Below are 23,664 nucleotides of genomic sequence, written 5' to 3' on the forward strand. Positions count from 1 at the left end.
GGAGGAGCAGCCAATCGCCGCTCCTACACTTCGTGCTATGGATACGGTACATCTTTTTTTTTCTCTGTGGGTGCGTTCATGGCTACTTTGTGTGTGTCTGTGTGTGTGTGGGGCGCTTGGCAGAGGTTCATAAAGGGACCTGACGGAGTATTGTCTTGAAATTTCCGACCAAGTCGCGGAGTTTACTTTCACTTTCGTCAACTTACCAACTGGAGCTTTAATTCATGGTATGGCTATGTTATGCTTTACAATCACATTTAAAGGTAGATCTTTACTTTTATCAGATAAGGGTTAAGTACACTAAAGGAAATGTGTAATTCCACCACTGTTCGACATCTGTTAATACTTTACTGAAGGTAATTTACTTGTTTACACTAGAGGACTGAAGGACACCTTTAAAAAGGAAAAAAAAAGAAAGGGAGAGCCACAGAAGTGGAGCTGGAGCCTCAAGTTAGAGGCCATGGAAATATATAACAGTGATGGAGTTCCTGACTCCATTTCTAGATTACCGTGGCACCAGCTCAAATATTAGGAGGCCAGAGCCAGAGCCACCCCCCCCCCCCCCTGCACAGTCATTCCCACACCTCCCAGCACAGCCTGCTCACCCGCCACTGCAGGCATTCTGCCCCCCAGCACAGCCAGTGCACCCCCCACCACAGCCACTCCGCCCTCCAGCTCACCCACCACTGCAGGCAGTACCACCACCACAGCCAGTCCAGGCCCCAGTGCAGCCAGCTGACCCACCAGTGCAGGCCGTACACCCCCCAGAGCAGCCAGTTAACACCACCCCACAGCCAGTCCACGAACCAGCACAGCCAGCCAATCCTCCCATGCAGCCAGACCAGGACACCCCAACAGGTGTCCCACGGCAGAGGAAACGGGGGAGATTTGAGTCCATGACCCCGTTCGAAAAAAGGATCCTGCAATCACTGGAGGAGCCAAGCGATCCTCCCCCTCCACCACAACCCAGGGATTTAGACGAGTTGTTTTTGCTTGGGTTGTTACCTTTGTTAAAAAAGGTTCCAGAGGAGAAGAAAGAGAGGGTCAAATTTAAAATACACCAGTTATTGTTTGAGGCTACAGACGACAGCCAGTAAATGTTTGTCCTGTATTCGTAGTTTCACAGTTCTTTTATGTTGTTATTTTATGTTGCATGTTACACATTAACTGAGTGTGAATGTTTTTGTAATGTGTTTTTGTGATATAATGTGTTTTTATTATATCATAATAATAATAAGGGTTAGGGTTATACTTTTATGAGAGCTTGAACACTGCTGATTGGCTTTCTCAAGTCTTTGAATATCTTTTTATATCCTTTTTATGTTTTATAAAGTTGAACAACCTTCTCCTTCAGGACTTCTGACAGTTCTTTTGCTTTCTCCGTGGCTCAGAATCCAGCAAAGTCAGTGCAGAAATGCATGAAATGTGCAGGTGTTTGTCAAGAACCCAAAATCTCATTGACTTTTTACACACAGACACTAATTACAAGCAGTGAAGTTACAGGCGTGGACAGTTACCCTGAGTAACCATTTAAACCAGTCTGTGTCGATCTGTGTGTATTTTATCAGGGTAAAACTTTGAGGGTATGTAAACTTTTAATCAGGGCCATTTTGGTGTTTGCATTAATTAGGATTCAAAAAGATCAAACACAGTTGTGTGATAATAAATGGCTTCGCCCAGCCATTAACTCTGAATAAAAAAAGTTTTGTTGCATTATCAATTATATTTTCTGAAATGTAGTCAGTATTTCACAAATTCTGCCAGGGTATACTTTCAAGCACAACTGTATATATATATATATATATATATTTTTTTTAAATATATATATTTATATAATATAATAATAATAACAGTGGAATAACTGAGCTCAGGTGGATGTACACTTCATCCTTGGATGAATAATACAACTGACAGATATTCAGCAAATAGAAGAGTTATAAGTGAACTTTTTTTTTTAAATCAATGTTGCTTGTGTAGACAGTGATATTATATAGTTGTGCTTGTGCAGACCACTTGAGTTGTGCTTGTGCAGACCACATGAGTTGTGCTTGTGCAGACCATTTTAGTTGTGTGAGTGAATTGGAAATATGCCCTTCATGAATGTGGGTGGCTCTTAAAAGAGCCTTTGGGTTGAAGATGTGCACGCCATTACACCCTGTCATCTTGCCAAGGAACAGCACCCTCCTGGCAAAAGTAGGAGCAGGTCTCCCTCATTCGGATGGCCTCCCTTGTGGTGTTGGTGGAGCCCATCCTGGCGACTTCCAGGAAGTTTCCTTCTGCAACACGCTCCTGCAGCACATGGTGAGCCCCGGGTCCTGCCTCCCTCATCTCTGCGAGCCTGATATAGTTGTGAAGGACACAGGTGGCCTTCACACATATAGTAGGGAGGTTAAGCCCAAAAAATAGGCCTTTGACTTCAAGTCATGATGCAAAGGTCCCCTTTGGCATGGAAGTACCTTAGGGTCATACAAATAAATCTATCCTAAGACACAAGTGAGATCACACTTTGTATCCGAAATAAACACGTTTTTAAAATGCCTTTTTATTAATTGAGAAAACGCATGCTAAAAGCACATTCCATTTAGAATGTCCATATAAACTCAGGCAGATTCCCTGATGCCTTCAGCTCCTGGATGAGATCTACAGCTTCTGAGACAACATGGAGCTGCTTGTGTGACAGGATTTTGGGTTTTATTAATGTAAAAACATTAATGAAACTATACCGATACTGATTTGTTGAACATCAGACGGAGTGCAACAAATATAGCCTACAAGTAGTTAAATAATAAGATGTAATTCATATCACAGTGGTGTCAGGAAAGACCAATTAGCCAAATACTGTGTTGGTCAAAACATTGGCCTACCTATAACTAGTTACTGCTTGTGTATGTTGATTTAAAAAAGTTGAATTTACATGTATGACCCATTCTGGCTCATATTAGAAGTCAACTTAAAGTCAATGGAAAAATGTTTTTACTGTTCTCAAATGTAGAAATGGGTCACATTGGACTCTCCACATTATTTAAGGCTTATATAACCTGATACTGAATATATTTTACATTGTGCTCCTAAAGTAAACTAACAAATTTTAGTGTAGGGCGCCCTTAATAAGCAATGTTCAGTTTTTATGTACCGGTACAGATAGGGAAGTTTAGGTTTGCAGCTCCCACATAAAGCATATGATTAGGACTGATTTCTTTCACCTGCACAGTATAGCTGGCTAAGATCCTCTCTCAGAGTAATGCTGAGAAACTGGTAAGCTTCATTATTTTGGTAGATTTTTACTTTTGCAAAATGCTTGTTAATGCTCATCTTATCAATCTCATGATGTTACAGTATCTTTATTTCTTATTTCAAATTAGCCATAATGGAATGTCATGAATGGACTTTATGCTTCTTATGTGAGTCCGCCCTACAAATTAAAAGCATTAGATCCCTGTTCATCATTCAAACTGAGAAACAATCCTGAAATATTGCAATCATGTTACAAATAAGCTGTAGATAACATCCAGGAGCTGAAAACATTGTAGTTTATATGGACATTCTAAATGGAATGTGCTTTTAGCATGCGTTTTCTCAATTTAAAAAAGCCATTTTAAAAATGTGTTTATTTCGGATACAAAGTGTGATCTCACTTGTGTCTTAGGATAGATTTATTTGTATGACCCTAAGGTACTTCCATGCCAAAGGGGACCTTTGCATCATGACTTGAAGTCAAAAGTTGCTTAACCTCCCTACTAATAGCTCAGCCGTGGCAGGGCTGACACCAATAACCCGCCGGTACAAACGCCACTGGGACGACAGGATGCCAAACGCGTCCTCAACCACCAACCTGGCACGGCTGAGACGGTAATTGGACATCCTGTGTTCCCTGGTGATGTTGGAGCCAGGGAAGGGACGCATCAGATCACGCCGGAGAGGAAAGGCCTCATCTCCCACAAACACATGGGGCAGTGGTCCAGGGTGCTCTGCTCCTGGGATCACTGCATCTGGTGGGAGATCCAGGGTTCTGTCGCGGAGGGCTTCACCGAAGGCAGAGTTGTAGTGTGTTCCACCGTCACTTGTTCTGCCGTATCCACTGACATCAATGACTCGGAACAGGTAGTTTGCATCCACAACTGCAAGGAGGACGATGGAGAATGTCCCCTTGTAGTTGAAAAACAACGAGCCCGAGTTGTGTGGTGCCTGGATAACAATGTGTTTGCCATCCACGGAGCCCACACAGTTGGGGAAGTTTCAACGCTGACGGAAGCCATCAGCGATGGTCCTCCATTCCGCCATGGTGGGAACAGCCATGACGTCATCCACCAGGGACTCCCAGCAACCTCTCGCACAATGATGCCCACAGTGCTGTGACCCACACGGTAGTTAAAAGCAATGGTGCGAAAGGAATCACCAGTTGCTAAATACCTGAGAAATCATAATGAAGCATATGTTTTAGATTTCAAATGCACTGTAACTTGTTGCTATTCAAAAACATATCCATCCATCCATCCATCCATCCATTGTCCGCCGCATTATCCAAGTCCGGGTCGCGGGGGCAGCAGTCGGAGCAGGGAACCCCAGACTTCCCTCTCCCCTGACACTTCCTCCAGCTCTTCCGGGGGGACCCCAAGGCGTTCCCACATACATACACAACATATACATATCAAAAACAGAAATGGTGCTATTCAAAGAGGGTTAATTGATAGGCTGAGGAAAGGGCACAGGCTATAGACTGTAATAGGTTCAATGCTAAAGAAAGAGCTTAACAGCCTACAGACACACACACACACCTATGAATCTTTATGTTTTGTTAATGTTCATGTTACTGTTATTATAAATAGCTGGACAAATTGCAATGTCAATTATTATTTTTTATTATATTAATTTCATTTAAATGTAATAAGATAATAGCAGCGTAATAACATAACATTAACATCGGTCTTTTACTGACATTTCCTCCTATGTGTAACTCAAAACGTATTGTATTACAGCATATCATCATAATAGCAAATTAACAACATTAACCTTTTCTATTGTTATTATCGTTATAATTATTATTATTGCATTTTACCGTAGGCAGATGGCGAGGCGTTCAGCTGGACCAATAGCCTCGCGGTAATTGGTGTCCATCCTCGCAATCCTGGGTCCCACCCTGGACAGCACATCATCGAACTGCGCCCTGGTCAGTCTGAAGTACTGCAGGAACAATACTCCATCCAGACGAAGCTCCTGGACAAAGCGATGGTACTCGCCTCGCTGGTGACGAGTCTGGCAGATCGGATGCACCCAAAAACCCCGGCGACGGTGGTGATATCTCCGATGGTAGAGCAGAGCAATAGCGAAGATTCTCTTCCTGCGATCCATGATGACATGCGATCCATGATGACAGAGGAAGCTGCTACTGTAAATTAAACTATTTATACACCCCGCTGAAAAGTTCATAAAACCGGGAAGATACGTAGTTGGATATTAAAACCAGGAAACCCCTACGTCACTGCATACAGAACCTCCCACTCGCCGGAGCGTTCAGTGATCCGTTGCATCTGGATCCGTCCTCGCCGGAGTTGGTGTGTCTGCACCATAAGTGTTATATGATAGATAAAACCTAATATTTGATAATGACTTTATTTTGGATGTAAAAATATTATAGCAGAACAAGTTGGTTTCATAATTCTATCCACTCATAAATAATCTTGGGTTTAACCAAACATTTATGAATGTTTTTTTTTTTTTATCCATGAATCATTTTATTACCAAAAGGAAAATCAGAAGAAATCCAGACAAGATGTGGCAGGACAGGATGAGGGAGAAGCAGCTCGAAACTCAGGGCAGGATGAGGGAGAAGTAGCTGGACGATCAGGGCTTCAGGTGAGGTCTTTGTACTACAATTAAACATATTCTATGATGGATTCATTGTAAACTAGTAACTTATACGAAATCACAAATGTAAACTTCTGGCCATTACAGTAAGTAGTGCAAATGCAAATGAAAAGTGCAAAATGTTGTTCGTTCTCAGTGAAAATGAACAATACATTAATCTATACTAAAATACTCCCTCATCTAACGACTAAACTAGTGGTTGTAACGTAGGAGGAGAAGCTTTTCGAATCTTTTGTCAGACATTCTGTTCCTCTTTGGAGAGAAGACAAGCTTGCCCTGGCTGAACAGTCTCTCAACAGGTGCACTAGATGGAGTAGCAGCATTGTGACGTAGTGAAGCGCAAAGCTGAAGTTTTGCGCTGGAGATCTAAAATAGTCTGCCACCTGGTTTTCTGCTGAAGAGGTGTCCTCCTCAACTTCCTCAAAGGAAAAGAAATCATTCTCTTTGGCAGAATCTGTGTGGTGTGAAGATGTGCTGGTACCTGGCTGTGGTTCTTCAAGGACAACTTTCCGGCACTCTGCCAGCAAACTTGCCTTAGCCTTATCCTTTAACTCCTGTGACCGCAGCCAGCGAAGTTTGAATTTTGGAAGAGTTACGGCAGCAAGTATAGCCTCTTCATTTCCCAGGACATCAGCAAATCTGGTTTTGATAGCCTGAAACGATAAGAATAATCACATTAAATGTATGTATCCACACAAATCAGTGTTATTATTATTAGTATTTATTATTGTGAGTACTACAGCAATGCTCATATAATAAATAATAAAATATTCAATTAAAGTTCTTACTGTGACTATGGCGCCAGGAAGATCCCTCAGTATTTGCAGGCCACTTGTAAGGTCTTCTGTCTTCAGTATTAATGTCTCGATCGTTGGTAGGAGTGTACCATAAAAACAGTTGTCTTCTCCCTGGGGTATATCCAAGGCAACTGTAAGGGGCTTCATCGCAGTACAGTACTCCTTTAAAAACTGGTGTTCCCTGTCTGTTATCGCTGGCCGTCCTAATTTGGAGGAGATGGTGTTGAGGTCTACCATGGATATTTCAGAGATTCGAGCCAGGGCATCATTAGTCTCGCTCGCCAGACCCTCCTCCAAAGAAGAAGGAGAGTCTGGCTGGTCCGCCTATGATTCTGCGATCAGAGAAAAAAACGCTCCGGCTGTTTGGAATTCTTTCAACCAGTCACAATCGTTGTGGCCGGCGCCGTAGCAACGGCGCGCTTGCAAAATATTGCCAGTTGGAAACTGGATTTCGGTCCGTGGTGTAATGACGGTCGGCAACCGCTGACGGATATGTATTCTTCTGTTCGGTTCATGACACGGATGTATAATAGATCCATGGTTCGGTTCCTGGGCGGACTGTGAAAGCTGCAGCACGGAGGCGGGACTTCCGCCGAGTGGCTCGTTCCGACCAATCAGAGGCTAATCGCAGCTAGAGTGCCTAGAGAGAGAGAGTGGCGACAACGGAAGTTCAAAATGCTGGCCGATCACGTGGTCCATGTAGCCTCAGAAAGTTCCCGGAAGTGCTTGGCGGGCAATTGAAAGCAATAGGAAAACCCCGATAATTGCTAAATAACGGTCAATAAATGCTTTGTTTTGCGGTATTTATATGCTTGTGTTAATTACTTTTAACTCTGTTAAGTTTACTAAACCTGTACAGTCATCGACAGCAATAAAATCGTAGCATTTTCTCTGTTTTTATCAAACTTTCAGACTTGAATGAGGCAAACTGACAGGTCACTCACATGTCTGGACTCAGTTCTGCATAATGATGACAACCGTGTTCAAATAGGAAATCCATGCAAATGCTAAAATTTGATTTGAATTCATTGTAAATACACGTAATTCTATCACTATTTGTTAACTATTCTTCTTATTAGGCTATGCTTGTGTTGCTTTGAACTCTGTTAACTTTACTAAACCCGTACAGTTGTTGATAGCAATAAAACTGTAATATTTCCTCTTTTTTTTTACTTTCAGACTTGGTTGAGGCAGAGTAACAAGTGACTATGATTTGACAATTGACTACACAACAGCATTATGATGATAACTCTAATAGAAAATCCATGGCAAATAAATTAAAGTTTAATTTTAATTCATTGCAAATATATGGAATTTTATCACTATTTGTTAACTGTATACTTATCCCAAACTTACTGTACTCAGTGATGCATAATAAAACACAGAGTCATGTTTTACCCAGTGCACTTAATATCACAATAAATTCCTTAAAAACAGATCTACAGAAGTCAAACAGATCAGCATGTCAAGCTGTTTGCGTCCTTTCCGCTGTGTTGTCCTTGAATATAGTCTTCACCATGGTATGCTGTGCTGCATGGGGATGCTCCAGTCGCTTGGAGAAAGGCCTGCACATGTATGGCTTCCCCAAACACAGGGACAGGAGAAAAGCATGGCTGGCTAAAGTCAGAGGGAGCAATTTAAACACCTAGATTTCAACAATGAAAAAATATGCGAGGTAATCATATTCAAACAATTTGCTCTTTCACACTCTTTCAAATACCACGCCACTGGGAAGTTTAATACTTTTTTAATTAACAGAGCAGAACAGGAAAAACAATGCAAGAAGAATCACAGAATCACAGCTCCTAAAACAGTAGCAACGACAACAGAGGGCAGAATCCATTGGGCTACATGTAATAAATGTCACCACCGACATGGGTAGCCCTAAGCAGGCCATGTGGAAATCCTTTGGGGTCGAATAAAACATAGGTGACACATCCAGCAACACCAGACAGGCATTTCTCCTTCATGGCTGTTGTCCCACATCTGGTGAAACAGTTAACACATAAGAGACATGTTGCATCCTTGTCATCATCACTCCTGAGCTATAAGATCATTGGTCCTTACTCGTCAGTTCTCCTGATGTACAGCATCAATGTCTATGATTATTGATTAACTATTTATTGCTCTGGCCCATACATTCTTCATTTATAAAAATAAAATAAAAATTCTAGTTATAGCTGACATAGTCAAAAAGGTGATCACTCTAGTTGCTGTTTATTTACGGGAGTCATAGTGGATGATGCTGTGCTGGGGTGCATTACATTCAACAGTGTTCCTCTCCATTAAAATACTTGAAGGCAAAATATGAGCAACAATTGTTGAGATAATGCAGTCCAACACACAATGATCTCAACAAATAACATAAAGTACAATGAACACTACTTTTCTGATGTCAACAAAAACTGAACATCCTATAAAATTTACGAAAGCAGAATTTATGGCACAGCTGGTATACTGCACTGCATGATGTTGCACAGGTGTATCAAATAATATGACCAATAGTTTATATAATGTTTAGTATGATTACTTGAGAACATGCCATGGCAAGATGTGTATTTTAATCAGTCAGTGGTTTAAAAAATAAATTAGCAAATCAGAACATTTTCCCATGTTTGAGACAGCAGTCCAGTCCTCATATCATAAACTTCACCCATCTTTCTGCAGCCTCAATGATATTAATTTTATGTTTAACTGCAATCACACTCCCTGTACATTAACCTCGCTACTAGTTTGACAATTGACAGCGTTGGATTAAGTTATATTTAGAGAACAGAATTACATTTAGCAGCCTGTTGCATGTGTTGCTATCGTTAGCCAGAGTGCTAGCCTAAACTTTTATCTGTTAATATTCTCTAAATATTCAAATCTAGACGGGGATAATCCGCCAACATACTTAATTACTCATGTCGATTTAATTCAGATGCACTACTGATATGAAAATGCCATTTTTTAAACATTTTACCTTGAACAAGTGCTGCTCCGACCAGCTGCTCCATTGGAATACATTGAGCGGCGGTTAGCTTATGCTAACTTCCGGGAACTTTTGAGGGGCTCCATGCGCCGCCATTGCTGTGAAAAAACTGAACCATTGCAGTGAACGGAGGTGGCGCCACTCTCTCTCTCTAGGCACTCTAATCGCAGCAACGCACTTCCGTCAGGCCAGACTAGTAAGGGCATCATAGAAGGAATTCCATCGTGTTGTACAAGGTACAAGCAGCTTTTTTGACACCAACTCATCAACTGTTTCAGTAGCCAAAGTTGATCGACTAGTCTTGCTCCAGAGGGCTGTGCATTTGGCAGTAGCACTTCTGTAAATAGCCTTTGTTGCAGGCTTTGACAGCAGCCACTTGTCAATATCTGTGCACAAAATCAGGTTTAGCATGTGTGATGCACATCTCTTGTGGGGGGGGGCAAAGTGATCACAACATCACCATCATCATCAGTTGCATAGAGCATCATTAATGTCTGTAAATGCCACCTCATCTTCATCGTCTTCAGAATCACTCTCCTGTGGCTGGTACCTCTTAAATGCTTTAACAAAATTAGAGCCATTATCAGTCACTGTTGCTGCGATTTTGTGTGTTATCCCATATGTTGAGTGTATATTGTCAAGTTCAACTGCAATGGCATCATGAGTATGATGCCCTTTAAACCGTCTGCAGGCAAGAGCTGCTTTCTCTCTTTCCATGTTATTTTGATCCATTGTGCTGTCACACCCATGAAACTTCTGTTGTGGGCCGTCCAGATGTCTGCTGTGGTTGAAATGTACTCCAGTTCCTCAAATGACTTTTTAAGCTCAATATTTATTTTTTCGTATTCACTGTCAATGAATTTAGCAAAAGTGTGTCAGCATGGGGCAACCCCCTTCCTCCTCCTCGTATTGGTATTTTAGCAATGATATCTCTGAATGCCTCAGACTCCACAGTGGACAGGGGTAACATGTTTTCAACAGCGTACCTGGCAATCAATGTGTTCAGCTCGGCCTTGGTCACCTGTTGCTGACCCGAAAAATCGAGCTTTGCTTGTTTTAACACAGTGGCTCCATCTCCCTCACTGGCTGCATTTGGGCTTGGGGTTGGGTTAGCAGCAGCAGCAACAGCAGCAGCAGCAGCAACAATTGTCGTGTTAGCATGTGTTGATGTGAGGTGCTTCATAAGATTCGAGTTGCTTGAGGCAGACGTGGATAAAATCTTTTTTCCTGGACACAGCGTGCATGTTACATAAACATTCTTGCCTTTGAGTGAGACACCGTGAACAGGGAATGATCCGTCCTCCCAGCCAATCATCATCATTCATCGCATTTGCAACGGCGTCACCACCACCACCCCCTCCCTCCTCCCCCCTCCCACTCTGCTCTCTCCAGGCAGCTGATGTGTGGCCAAAACCTGCTTGCGCTTCATTCAACCAAATTGTAGTAACGCGCCACTTCACATTCTCAGTAACGGTAACGGCGTTGAAACGATGGGAAAAGTAAATAATTAGATTACCCGTTACTGAAAAAAATAACGGCGTTAGTAACGCTGTTATACTCTAACGCCGTTATTACCAACACTGGGCCTTACACTGGACTGTGAGGGAGCCAAACCATGCTGCCATACCGTATCTTCTGAGAGAGAGCTATTTACCCTGACTTGTTGTGTCCTGTACGTTAAGAATGAGTAAAACCATTTAATGATAAAAACTGTCAACCCTCATGTCAATTAACTTCTTTATGATCAGATGTGGCTGCACAGTGTTAAAAGCCAAGTTAAAGTCGGCAAATAAGACACGAGCATATGCTTTGGGATCCTCCATATGTTTGTTGATCAGATGGGTGACTGTAATGACTGCATCCTCAGTGCTCCGCCCCTGTCTATAACCAAACTGTAGACGGTCGAGACAACCAGCAACATCAGTTTTGATCATGTCTACAATAATTTTTTTTTTTTACCAATTTAATCACATGTTATGTCATCATTTATGATGCCACTGAGAGTGAGTAATCACAAAAAAATAATTATTTCAAAACATTTCATTATCACTGAAGTCAATGAAACTGGTCTGTAGTCATTATCAACAGCTGGGCAAGAGATCTTAGGGACCAGAATGATGACAGATTTTTTCCACAGGTCAGGTACCGTGTGGCTATCAAGAGACTTCTGGAAAATAGGGCGCCAAGCAGTGGCTAATTCTGCTGAGCAACTTTTAATTAACGAGGGGTTGACTCGTAGCACATGACGTCACTGTGGGGGGGGGGGGGGGGGTAGACTCAGTAGTACACTCAGTAGCCTATACACTACAGGGAAGCACAAATTCAAGAGGCAATGCAGACCTGCAAACTCCTCAGAGTAAAAAAGGGCTACAGAGTCACGGGGGACGGGGGGTGGGCATGGCTGAGTGAATTTTAAATGGGGGGCTGCCCCCCCTTACCTGCTGCACGATGTTGGAGATGCACTGTGGGGACAAGCCAAAAGCATTAGCTGTCTTCCGCATTCTCACTTGGTCACTGAGGTAGTATTCCGAATATCCAAGGGACCGCCATTCTGAAGGTGTCAATCGCAGTGTTTTATTTTGAAGGGTCAGGGTTAGGACTGGATTCTCTCGTGTTTCTTTGTTTGATTTCCTGCCCGGCTTGATGCGATCGCTCGCGACCAGATAAAACTATCGCTGCAGGGCGCGAGCTGGCAGCGTGTCTGGTGTTTGTGAACGACACAATCGGTTAACATGGGCCGGTGTGTCCCCGGCCGGCTAATAATGTCAAGTGGGCTAATCCTACTTACCTTCAAGAACTCATCACCCTACAGTCTACCACATGCACCCTCAGATCCACAAACACCCTGCTCCTCCAAGTCCCCAGCACCAGGCTCTCCACCATGGGAGACCGAGCTTTCTGCTTGACCGCACCACGCCTGGAACAGCCTCCCAATCCAGCTGAGGGCTATCCACAGCCTGGACTCTTTTAAAATAGGCCTGAAAACCTTTTTGTTCAGAAAGGCCTATGATTGTTAATTACTAATATGATTTTTAACCTTGTGTTTTTGTTTGATCAGTTCTCCTCCTGCTAATAGATCAGACACCATAGTGCAGTACTGTATCTGCTGTCATTATTGAAATTATACTACAAGTGCATCTGTGTAGATGACAAAGGGTGACAATGTGCAAAGATAGATTTTCAGTCAACTTGATTTATTCAGTTTTATGAACTGTAACATAGACCAAGTTCTTACATCCTCATATGCATGATTATACAGACTTATTTGATAACCTAAATTCCATGATATATCGCAGCATCTAATTCATTTAATAAAGAATATTAGTGATCTCAGTAAGAATCTGGATAACCGTTATTGTACAAATGTGAATTCAAAGTTGATTCCCTTTGGTTTCCACTACACCACACAGTGTATAAAACACATGCACTGTACTGGAAGATAAAGGGACATAAAGCCAAAACAAGGATGTAAAGGACAAGTAAATAGTAACATATTGTTATTTACAGTTATTTTAGCTTGCTTAATAGGGTTTTGTCCATGTGTATGTTAAATTAAGAAATTTGTTAAACTGGACCTATTTGTCTTATCCCTAGTGTATGGAGCTATGTCATCAGTTATATATTTTTGACTGAGTAAATAACTGCAATCAAAACTGGCCTTCCTATCTACAAGTACTACTGACCTCAAGACACAAGAGGGCAGCAAACCACACAAAACACAACATATCCATACTGTTTGATCCATGTGCTTTCTGTTGGTATGGTTGAATTTGTTGTGTACAGGTGGCGCCATCTGCTGTATTTATATTGTGACTGGACAGATTATGAAGAGATTAATCTAGTGCTCTTCGTTCAGTAATAGTTAACCATAATCTATTGTTTATCATTGGACAGAGGATACTTAGTTTAGTTTTTTGCCTCATTTGAGGTGCACACATTACATAATTCTACAATCATTCCATTGTCAGATTTCATGTACTGTAGTGATTGTCTAATAAACTGGAAATCAAAATTTGCACACATCATAAATGCAGCAACTGAACAGCTTGTTAATGTAATGTATATTAACATGCAAACAGCAAACTTTGATGAGCCACTGGATTCACAGGTTTACTTGCCAACATATTTGAGAGAAGTGCAGCAGTTTGCATCTGAAATCATTACATTAATGCATAAAAATCAGAAACATTAGTGGTATGTAACTAAATAACAACAGTAGTTAGGAGAAATACTTAATTTTGAAGCTATTTTACATTAAGTTCTAAAATCTGTTAGAGACAAACTCATGAGATTGATTTGTAAACACGTGGCACCTGTGAAGGGATTTTTTTTTTTTTTTTTTTTTTTGCAAATTGCAGTATTTGCAATTGCTTTTTAAAGCACTTTAAAGCAATAAGGGAATTATATTATTTTAAAAATTACTTTCGTCAGAAACTTTTTTGAGAAACTCAATTGGAACGTTGTTTCTTCTTTAGCTAAAAGAAATGTTGGAAAGAATGTATTTGTAAAGTAGCAAAACAAAAGACATTGCTGGTGAGATATGAAAATTACACTTCTTAAGTTCTAACATAATGCATAAAAGACACTACCAGGGCATCAGCATGGAAGGATTTTGTTCCTAAAAAAGTGCACTACTTTTTCTTTAATTTCTTTTGTTTTCAGTCCATAGATGATTGGATTCAATGTGGGGGGGAAAATTAAGGTTGACACCCCTAGAAATCTCCTTAAATGTGGTGAAATGTTTTTAATTCTGTATGATATGATGGTGAAAAGCCCTAGGCACTCCAACAAGAGAAAAACTATTAGGTGTGTTGCACAGGTCTGCAGAGCTTTGGTCTTTGTGTCTGCTCGTTTGGATCTGAAGCATGCAACAAGGATCTGGAGATATGTATACAAAATCATTCCATTAGCTATCACTTGTGTAAAAGCAACTATAAAAAGCCCATAAATGTTATTAATGGTTGTGTTGGCACAGACTAAAGACAGCAAAGATGGATTGTCACAGTAGGTGTGAGACATTTCAGATCGACAGCGGGGTAAACGCAAAAGCAGGACAAAGAGAACAGCTATCATAACTAAGCAACTTATCCATACAACTGTGATTATCATCATAATACGAGCATTTGTCATAACTGTGTTGTACTTCAAAGGGCAACATATAGCAATGTATCGATCATACGCCATAGCAGTCAGAATAAACACTGTACCTCCTGCATAGATGTGGATAAAGAAAGCTTGGGCAACACAGGCAGAGTATTGCATAGTCCTACTGTTGGTCAGTATTTCTTTAATGACCTGTGGAAAGAGTGCTGTGGCACCAATGAGGTCATTGATAGGAAGGTTGAGCAAAATTAAATACATGGGTTGATGCAAGGATTTGTTCAGTACAATAGTGAGGATGAGAATAAGATTGCAGAAGAGTATAATCATATAGCTCAGAGTTGCAAAGAGAAAAGCAGGAATGACACTTTCAGGAGGGAGATCAAAACTACTCAGCACTAAAGTAGATGATGTATTGTACGGGTTATCCATTTTTATGCTCTGTCTCCCCAGAACATTGAAAAATGATTAGTAATTTCCTTAACGAATAACACTTTTTCTATTTCATGCACATCATCTCAGCGACAACACAGGAGAGACATATTCAGACAAAGAGATGATGATATGAAGTGTAACTGCTAAGGACAGAATAAAACAGATTAAGGCCAACAGTTTACCCTTCATACATTTCACACATACACAAAATACATTTACAGATTACAGTACGCCCATATACCTCTAAGATAAATAAATCATCACTACCAGGGACTGGCAATGCTGGCAATGACCAACAGGCAAGACCTTCAAAAGAACTACCAGTTATATAGACATGATTTTTGTTGAATGGTGGGCAGCTCCCTGGAGTTTTCTGGGTTATCATAAATGTCATGGAAGTCACTGACTCACAAGGGACTTTGGAAGAATATGACTGATAATTACCTCATCACCACCAACACAGTGTCATAAACAAATCATTAGCGTAATGATTAACATGCAACCACAATCTTTCCTTAGTCTTAACCAAATCCAGTATGTGTCATGCTTTGGAAATTGGCTAAATGTCTGCTTTACTTTATTTCATTAATTTGATAGGCTACATGTTTTTTTTTAACTAAAAAAGGAACCCAAGAACCAAACCTTGGTGTCCAGAGTCAAAGTCCAGGGCTTTATGTGTCTTCCATTCACCTCTGTTATATGACTATTGTTGTGGATAAATGTGGCCCCTGTGCCACTTAAAAAGGCTTTGTCCCTGAACATTATTTTGGCGGAAACAATTCCCCCCCCCTTTTTTTTTGGAAATACAATTTTGGAATTGGAATTTCTAGGACATAGGGTTTCTCTCTGGCACCGTAAGAATCTATATACGTATAGGTTTTGAAGATGTCCACACAAGAGTAGTATCACTTCAGGAGGATTTAATTCTGCATGTTTTCTAATATTTTTCAGAATGTATGTGATTGTCCCTGCTGTGTTGAAGCTGTGATCTCATTAAAACATAATAAGAGGTTGTGGGTAAAGAAGCATCTTTTTGGATTAGTAGCCGGGATTGGTAGTCAAGCAGAATAGTGCTGATCATGTCATTGCAGGGTATTGCCCAATACCATAAATCAAATTTTGGCACCCTCTAGTGGTAGCACTGAAGATGACAAATCTAATCCTAAATTATGTCTTCTGGGTTACAATGCCTTGGGTCTGTGACATAAAGCCCACACTTGGTGTGGGGATTGTTGTGGGTATTTAGTGACAAAAACATGATTCTTTAGTGATAGATGTTAAAAAATGTCATTCATCTGAACACAAATAAACTGAAGTCCAGATTATCGTGTTGTATAATTTTCACCCAGTGATGTAATTTAGTGCCTTGTCCATGTGTTTAATCTGGTCTTTGCAATTTTAGTGTTGCTTTTGATGCACATGTTGGGATAGCACCCATCTGCTTCTTTCACCTAAACTTAGATTGGTATCAAGACAGGAAATAAATGTAAATGTAAAATATTGTGAGACTATGTAATTGTTATTAGAATCTGCCAATAATTGTACTATTGGGCTACAATGATTCTCTTTTTACATTTATAGCAAATTTCCTCTTTTCTGTTTACAAACTGTTGCTACAGCCAGAGCCAGGCTCTTGAAATGACCCAATAGATGGTCACCTCTCTGCACTTATTTATATTATATAATAAAAAAGTTTATATATGTATACACACATACACACACACACACACACACACACACACACACACACACACACACACACACACACACACACACACACACACACACACATATATATATATATATCAGGAAAAAAAAACAATTTTAACAAAGTTGTTAAAGCTGTGAGAAGATATTTCATTGTCTTAATTGACAATGAAATATGTTTTTTGTATTTATTTATTTTTTTGACATGATGAAAATCCAAATATGCCTGAATTCATATGTTTTGGGCTTCTCCCCAACCAAGAATTTTGAAATGTCAAATACATTGAAAAAAATCACTTTTGCATTGTCACATAATAACTTGAAAAAACACATTTTAAATTAATTTAGTTATGCGGGCAATTACAACATTTTTTACCGTTAGAGATAGATAACAGTTGAAAACCTAACTAACTTTTGCTCCAAAATGTGAAAATTGTCATTACCACAATTGGCTGATAATCAATCATGGTAATTACATCTTTTATAATCTTGTAAACAGGGCCATGGAGGAGAAATGTGAAAACAATTCTAGGAGCCCACAGCCCAGTAGGGCCCACAGAACATCACAATAGCCTGGTCTTTCTATGACTTAAAGGGACAACGAGGAGTTTCTATTCGGTTATAAAAAAGTCTCACGTTAATGTGGATGAATCTCCGCTACCCACACTTGTTAATGGGCCCATTTTCGATAAATATATCGTTCTGTCTTTATCGTTATTTTGTTATTATTAGTGGTGGCGGAGATGCTGGTCGAGCCGACCAGCGTTTCCTTCGTGGCGAGTTATGAGAATAACGCCGCAGAATCGCCGTTTATGGTTGGAACTACGACGGTATGTGAACCTCTTTGAACCTCTGACTTTAATTATTGATGAATGAAAACATGAGTCCGTCTTACGCCGGTCAAAGAAATGTACGGTGCGCGCAGAGGCTCATAAATGTAGTGTGAAAACGCTTTGCTTTTCCAAAACTCCTCGTTGTCCTTTAATTATTCCACATGTAACCAGTCCCTGACCAATAGGCTAATCATACTGGATCAGCATCAAATCAATGATTATTGAGTGTATTCCTGTGCCTCTTCTGCAGAGGTTCCAACAATTCAGACAAACTCAAATGAACATGCACACAAACATTAGGTTAAAACATGTACAACAAGATACAAACATGTACAATATAATCATTAAACACAGAGATGCATAACTTCTCCACAGCGCAGTAAGCTTTGTTGTTCATACTTTCTGAACCTTCAGTGATTCAGGAATTCAGTTTTACGTACAATATTCAAGAAAAAATATTATAAGATCTTGTTAGTGTTTGCTTAATATACTTAAAGCTAATAACACACATACACACACACACACACACACACACACAATTGCAACTCATGTAACATACATTTGCCATTCACAGTGCTTGTGGTGCTTCAACAACCTTAAACAAACTCTTACAGTAGCTGCTGACCAGGCCTGCACGATAATCAGATTTTGTATCATTATTCCTACAAAACTTCTTACTTTAGTGAACTTGAGTGACTGTTTCTCTTCAGGTCATTCTCAGGTCACATTTCATCCGGGTTTAGGTCAGCCTCTCATTATGTATCTTATCTAAATTGAGGGTTATTATTATTATTTTTATTTTTATTTTCTAACATATTATTCTTTAAAAGCACACTCAAATGCAAGTAAGTGTGTGTGTGTAGGGTTCAGCATTTTCTTGCCCCTTGCTGTACCCGAGGCATAATGTTTCTAATTATGTTTCCATAAATTGTGACCAACCCAGAAAAGCTGTTACAACTTAGTTGAAAAAAGGCTTCGTTTTAGGAACATTTGAATGCTCTGCTTGAGTTCAGGAGTTTTCAGTCCATATATAACTGGATCCAAAATGGGGGGAAATATTAAAATGGACACACCGAGAACCCTTCTCATGTATGGGAATGCACCCTTAATCCGATGAGCAATGAGTGTAACCACAGTATTGATTTGCAAGATCAAGAAAACAACCAAATGTGTGCCACAGGTCTGAAGGGCTTTTCTCCGAGCATCTTGCCGATTAGTGATAACACATGTATGCAAAATTTGTGCATATGTGTATACTACTATCAGAAGTGATCCACCTTGAAGCACGCACATACCAACTATTCCATATAAGTTGTTCACTGTGGTGTCCTCACAGACCAGTTTCAATAATGATGGATTGTTACAATATAAATCCACTATATTTGTCCTGCACATTTTTAACCGCAAAAACAAAAAAATCAATGTGCCTATCACTGCGAAATCTATGAGCCATATTGCAAAAATAATTCTAATTAAAGTATTTGGAGTCATGACAGTATTATATCTCAAAGGACAACATATAGCAAGGTATCTGTCATATGCCATGGCACACAATATCAGCAAGTTTCCTGTACCATAAAAATGAACCAAAAAGGCCTGAATTACACATAAAGGAAAGGAAATCATTCGGTTTTGTGTCACAATGCTTGAAAGAAGATGAGGAAAAAAAGATGTAGCCCCAACTGTGTCACTAATTGGCAAGTTGAGCAGCAGGATATACATGGGCTTGTGTAGCTTTTTACTCACAATGATTGCTGTAAATACCAACAAATTTAAAAACACAATAATTAGATAGGCAAGTGTTCCAAATACAAATGTTGGATAAATATTAGAAGTTTGTATGTCCAGTGTTGCCAGTGTTAGTATTATCTCAGAAGATGTATTTGCATACATAATTGTACCAGTCTTGCTATATTGTTGCCTCCGCTAGAAACTGATGAAGCGTCACCTGAAAGATATGTCCTTATTAACAAACAATTTAAAATCACATGTTGTCCATTGATTCAAATATAACTCTAGTCTATTACCTGTTGTAGTGTGTTACCCCCCCTCGTCTGTGTTGTAAGAAGCCATGAAACAGACTGTCCTTTATAGTCATTTACCCTAAACACAGAGATAACCCATGAGATTACAAAGCACATTGCATCATGGCTGCAGAAACTGGCAGATCACAGAATATTATATAATACAACAATCAATACCATAATGCCATATATATATATATATATATATATATATGGCATTATGGTATTGATATTATATGTATAGTATTATATGTATATATATGTGTGTGTGTGTGTATACGGTACACATATATACACACACACACATATATATATATATATATATATGACGTACGGCGTAGGCTGTAACCTCAGTGATTCCTCCTGCACTTGTCCAGGTAGCGTAGGGCATGACCCACATCTCTGAAAGCTGCTTCGCAGGCATATCCTAGCAACACTTCAGCGACCCAGCAACATAATGAGGTCCCATTGGTCAATGAGAAGTAGAGCTTAGATCGGGCGCAAAAAAATCAAGCCCGACCCTATACCAAGCCCGTGCACGTTGTGTCCAAGACCGGCCCGGCGCGACACATTAACTGTAATTATGAGCCAGAACCCGATTTAAACCTGACATTTTTGTGTTTTTTTTTATTCATGGGCTGTTTAAATTTGGCGGCGGCGCTGTCCAGGGTCCTCAGTCGAGCAGCACATCTCTGCTAGCAGCTGCTGCGCCCTCCACATCTCCATCTTTCCACCAAAGGTGCTCAAACTTAATTCTCCTGACTTTATTTTTTTCTTTATATTCTCGAACTTCATGTTGCTCAGCTGCTGCTGCACGAGCAGACCGGTGCTGCTTGCAGTCAGTGTGTGGCGTGCACGCCACTGCTGCACGTGAAGGAGACATGATGCTTTTTTTTTTTTTTTTTTTTTTTAACTTTGTTTCTTTCGTTACGAAAATAAATAGTTACATGAAATATTGCTGATTATGGCATAGCTTTCTGTCCACCTAATTGGGCTAATAAAGTCATGAAAAAAATCAACACACAAATCCTTGATCAAAGGCTGGGCATGCCGTCTCGGCCCGGCCCGGCCCGCGGATATTGATGTGAAATGTCGGCCCAAACCCGGCCCGTGGTCGGGTCGGGTCCGGGCCGGGCTCGGGCTGAGAATCTAAACTCTAGAAGCTCATTCCAGACAGGCAGAGTCAGCAGCGGCAGCAGCACTGGGTCATTAATAAAAAATCGCCCGACATGGATTTTCAAAAATACAGGACAAAGTGCGTCCCATATCAGTTCAATAAGGGACACGTCTTTTAGTTTATGTATTTCCAGGGACACACACGTTATTATCATAAAGACCTATAACATACTTCTGATATGTTGCTATCGTTACATTACATTCATTACAATGCATTTCTCCCCTTTCTCCTCTGTGACGGGCGGCGCGCCCCCTCACAGGAAGAAAGGGGTTTTTCAAGGGTTCAGGGTTCTTCAGAAGCAAATGGTTCCAGGTAGAACCTCAGCCCTTGTAGAGGAACCCTTTTGGAACCCTTATTTCTAAGAGTGTATGAGCCTTGGCAAGGCCCTTGGTATGTGTATATGTACATATTATGTATATGTATATGTATTGATTATCGATCCTTGATTACACTGTATTCCTCTGCATTCTATTTATTCATTCTACCTTATACCTCTATCTTATTGTGTGTACTTGTGTCTTTACATGTCAGTATGCAAGCTGTTCAAACCAATTGTCCCTGGTGGGATTAATAAACTTGTCTGTATCCAATCTTTATGCAACAGAATTTAATATGTTACAATTTAATACAGTTGTTGGAATTATGGTGTCTTTCAGTTAATGTATTAATTAAATCAAATTTCATTAGTAGACCACACAAACAAACATCAGCACATCTTGTACACTGTTCCGTCTTTGTGTGTGTGTGTGTGTGTGTGTGTGTGTGTGTGTGTGTGTGTGTGTGTGTGTGTGTGTTTTGATTTCAGCAATCATTTTTTGTTTTGTGTGTTTGGGTTTCAGCAATAATTTTGATTTAGTTGTTTGCATTACACACAAAAGGTTGCACAGTGCATAGACCAATGGAAGACGGATACAAGGTTCACTTTCTTAAATACTTATTAGTATTTAAGTTTTTTAATCAAATAAAAAGGTAATAATTATATATTACAAAATTCTCATTATGCGTCTAATATCTAATACAATTCAGCTATTCACCATTGCACTGAAATATAATATAAATTACTTGCTACAGTAACTAGTTACAAACATATATAATCAATTAATTCAATCAAACTGTTTCATCTCATCATTATCAGTTTTGAAACCAAAATAGTCTTTACATTAAATTCTTTATCATTTGGCTAACTGGAAGATTAATTAAAAAAAAAAAAAAAAAAAAAGATACAAAGGAAAAACTGAAATGTATAATATTTCCCGTTCTACTCCAAAAACATGATTTCTGTATAGAATGTAATATTTCTGCATCAAAGAAAACTATTGAAAGTGTGTTTAGTTAATGTTCAAAGTCATGCATTCATTATGGCTCCAAACACAGTAGCTGTTGTTTCCAAAATAGTATTCACAATGTTATAGTGCTCCTGAGATGGAACAATGCAGCTCAAAAAAGATGGAATTCATTATTGTTGGTCACCTCATGTAGAAATTTAGCCAGATACTCTATTTTTGATGACTCTCAGGAGTGTGCCTCTTACTTCACTTGTATACAGCCCATACACAATTGGATTTAGAAGTGGGGGTATAAGAAATATTAGCATCCCCATTATCTTTTGCAAGTCAGCTGATACGTTTTTAAATCTGTGAGATAAAATTGTAAAAGTTCCCACAATTTCAAATATAATCAATATGACCAATTGTGCAATACATGTGTTGACAGCTTTTGTCTTTGCCTGAGACCCCCTTGTAGCCACACATGTGATGAGAATCTTCACGTATGTAAATGCCTGAACAGACACACTCACAATTTGCATGACTGCTGTGTTGAACAGTCCTATGATATTATTGACTGTCGTGTTTCCACATGTGAGCTTCAGTAGAGATGGATTATCACAGAACACATTCATAATGACAGATTTGCACCTTGGGAGTCTTGTCTGCAAAGAGAACAGTGATACAATCAAGACAAAGTCAAGACCCCAAACTAGAGCGATAATACAAATTACAACCCTGGGAGTCATAACAGAGTTGTAGCGTAATGGCATGCAGATGGCAACATAACGATCAAAGGACATTGCTGCAAGAATAAACAAAATCCCACCACCATACATGTGGAGTAAGAATGCCTGTAAGACACACAGAGGATAGTAAACCTTATTTGTCTCCATAACAATATCTGAAAGTACTTTTGGTAGCATTGCAGTTATGCCTATCAGATCATTGAGTGGAAGACTGAACAGGATGAAATACATGGGTTTGTGAAGATTCTTCTTCAAAATGATCAGAGTTAACAAGGTCAGGTTGCAAAAGATGCCAAAAAAATAGATTGTAAGACCAAGAAAAAAGATAGGGTACTTTCCGCCAGGTGGAATTACAAATGGATCCAGGGTTAACTCAGAGAGGAACCCAAATGATTTGTTGTCCATTTTTGCTTTGATTAGTAAAGAGAAAAACAGTCATGATAATGTATTATCTGAAATTGTCTCAAGATGAAGAAGTCACAGTTTAGACAACATATCAATTAAAGCAGTGCTACATAAAGTGCTTTGAATGACTCTGCCCACCCTGCTTTATTTGATGTCACCTTGTCATTACCATAACTTATTTACGTCACCTCTTGCCTCTGGGATTGTCAAGGGTTTTGCCAAGATGAATAATGTCAGGATGACGGAAAGTAATTTTTGGAGAATCATAAAGATAAACATGTATTTGCCATCCTGCAGGTATTTAAGGCACATTATTTTTTATTTTAAAAAAAG

The 23,664-nt window shown here is 39.8% G+C and overlaps 3 protein-coding genes across 3 annotated transcripts; all 3 read right to left on the reverse strand.

The window, feature by feature from the left end:
- Window positions 1-14,232: 14,232 nt before the first annotated feature.
- LOC146976320 (olfactory receptor 52E4-like) lies at window positions 14,233-15,168 on the reverse strand. Its single transcript, XM_085794490.1, has one exon. The coding sequence runs from the start codon at window positions 15,166-15,168 to the stop codon at window positions 14,233-14,235; it is 936 nt and encodes a 311-aa protein (XP_085650616.1).
- Window positions 15,169-18,662: 3,494 nt separating this feature from the next.
- Window positions 18,663-19,604, reverse strand: LOC146976321 (olfactory receptor 52B2-like). Its single transcript, XM_085794491.1, has one exon. The coding sequence runs from the start codon at window positions 19,602-19,604 to the stop codon at window positions 18,663-18,665; it is 942 nt and encodes a 313-aa protein (XP_085650617.1).
- A 2,791-nt stretch (window positions 19,605-22,395) lies between these two features.
- Window positions 22,396-23,331, reverse strand: LOC146976322 (olfactory receptor 52B2-like). The gene has a single exon (XM_085796695.1). It carries the CDS (start codon window positions 23,329-23,331, stop codon window positions 22,396-22,398), a length of 936 nt encoding a protein of 311 aa, XP_085652821.1.
- Window positions 23,332-23,664: the final 333 nt, after the last annotated feature.

The sequence above is a fragment of the Trachurus japonicus genome, chromosome 13 (genome assembly GCF_045865225.1).
Source record: "Trachurus japonicus isolate A0001 chromosome 13, Traja_1.0".
In the NCBI taxonomy this organism is placed as follows: Eukaryota; Metazoa; Chordata; class Actinopteri; order Carangiformes; family Carangidae; genus Trachurus; species Trachurus japonicus.

Excerpts from the sequence above, each read along its gene's own strand:
- LOC146976321 (XM_085794491.1), bottom strand. The coding sequence starts at position 19,604 with ATGTATGCAAATACATCTTCTGAGATAATACTAACACTGGCAACACTG.
- LOC146976320 (XM_085794490.1), bottom strand. The coding sequence starts at position 15,168 with ATGGATAACCCGTACAATACATCATCTACTTTAGTGCTGAGTAGTTTT.
- LOC146976322 (XM_085796695.1), bottom strand. The coding sequence starts at position 23,331 with ATGGACAACAAATCATTTGGGTTCCTCTCTGAGTTAACCCTGGATCCA.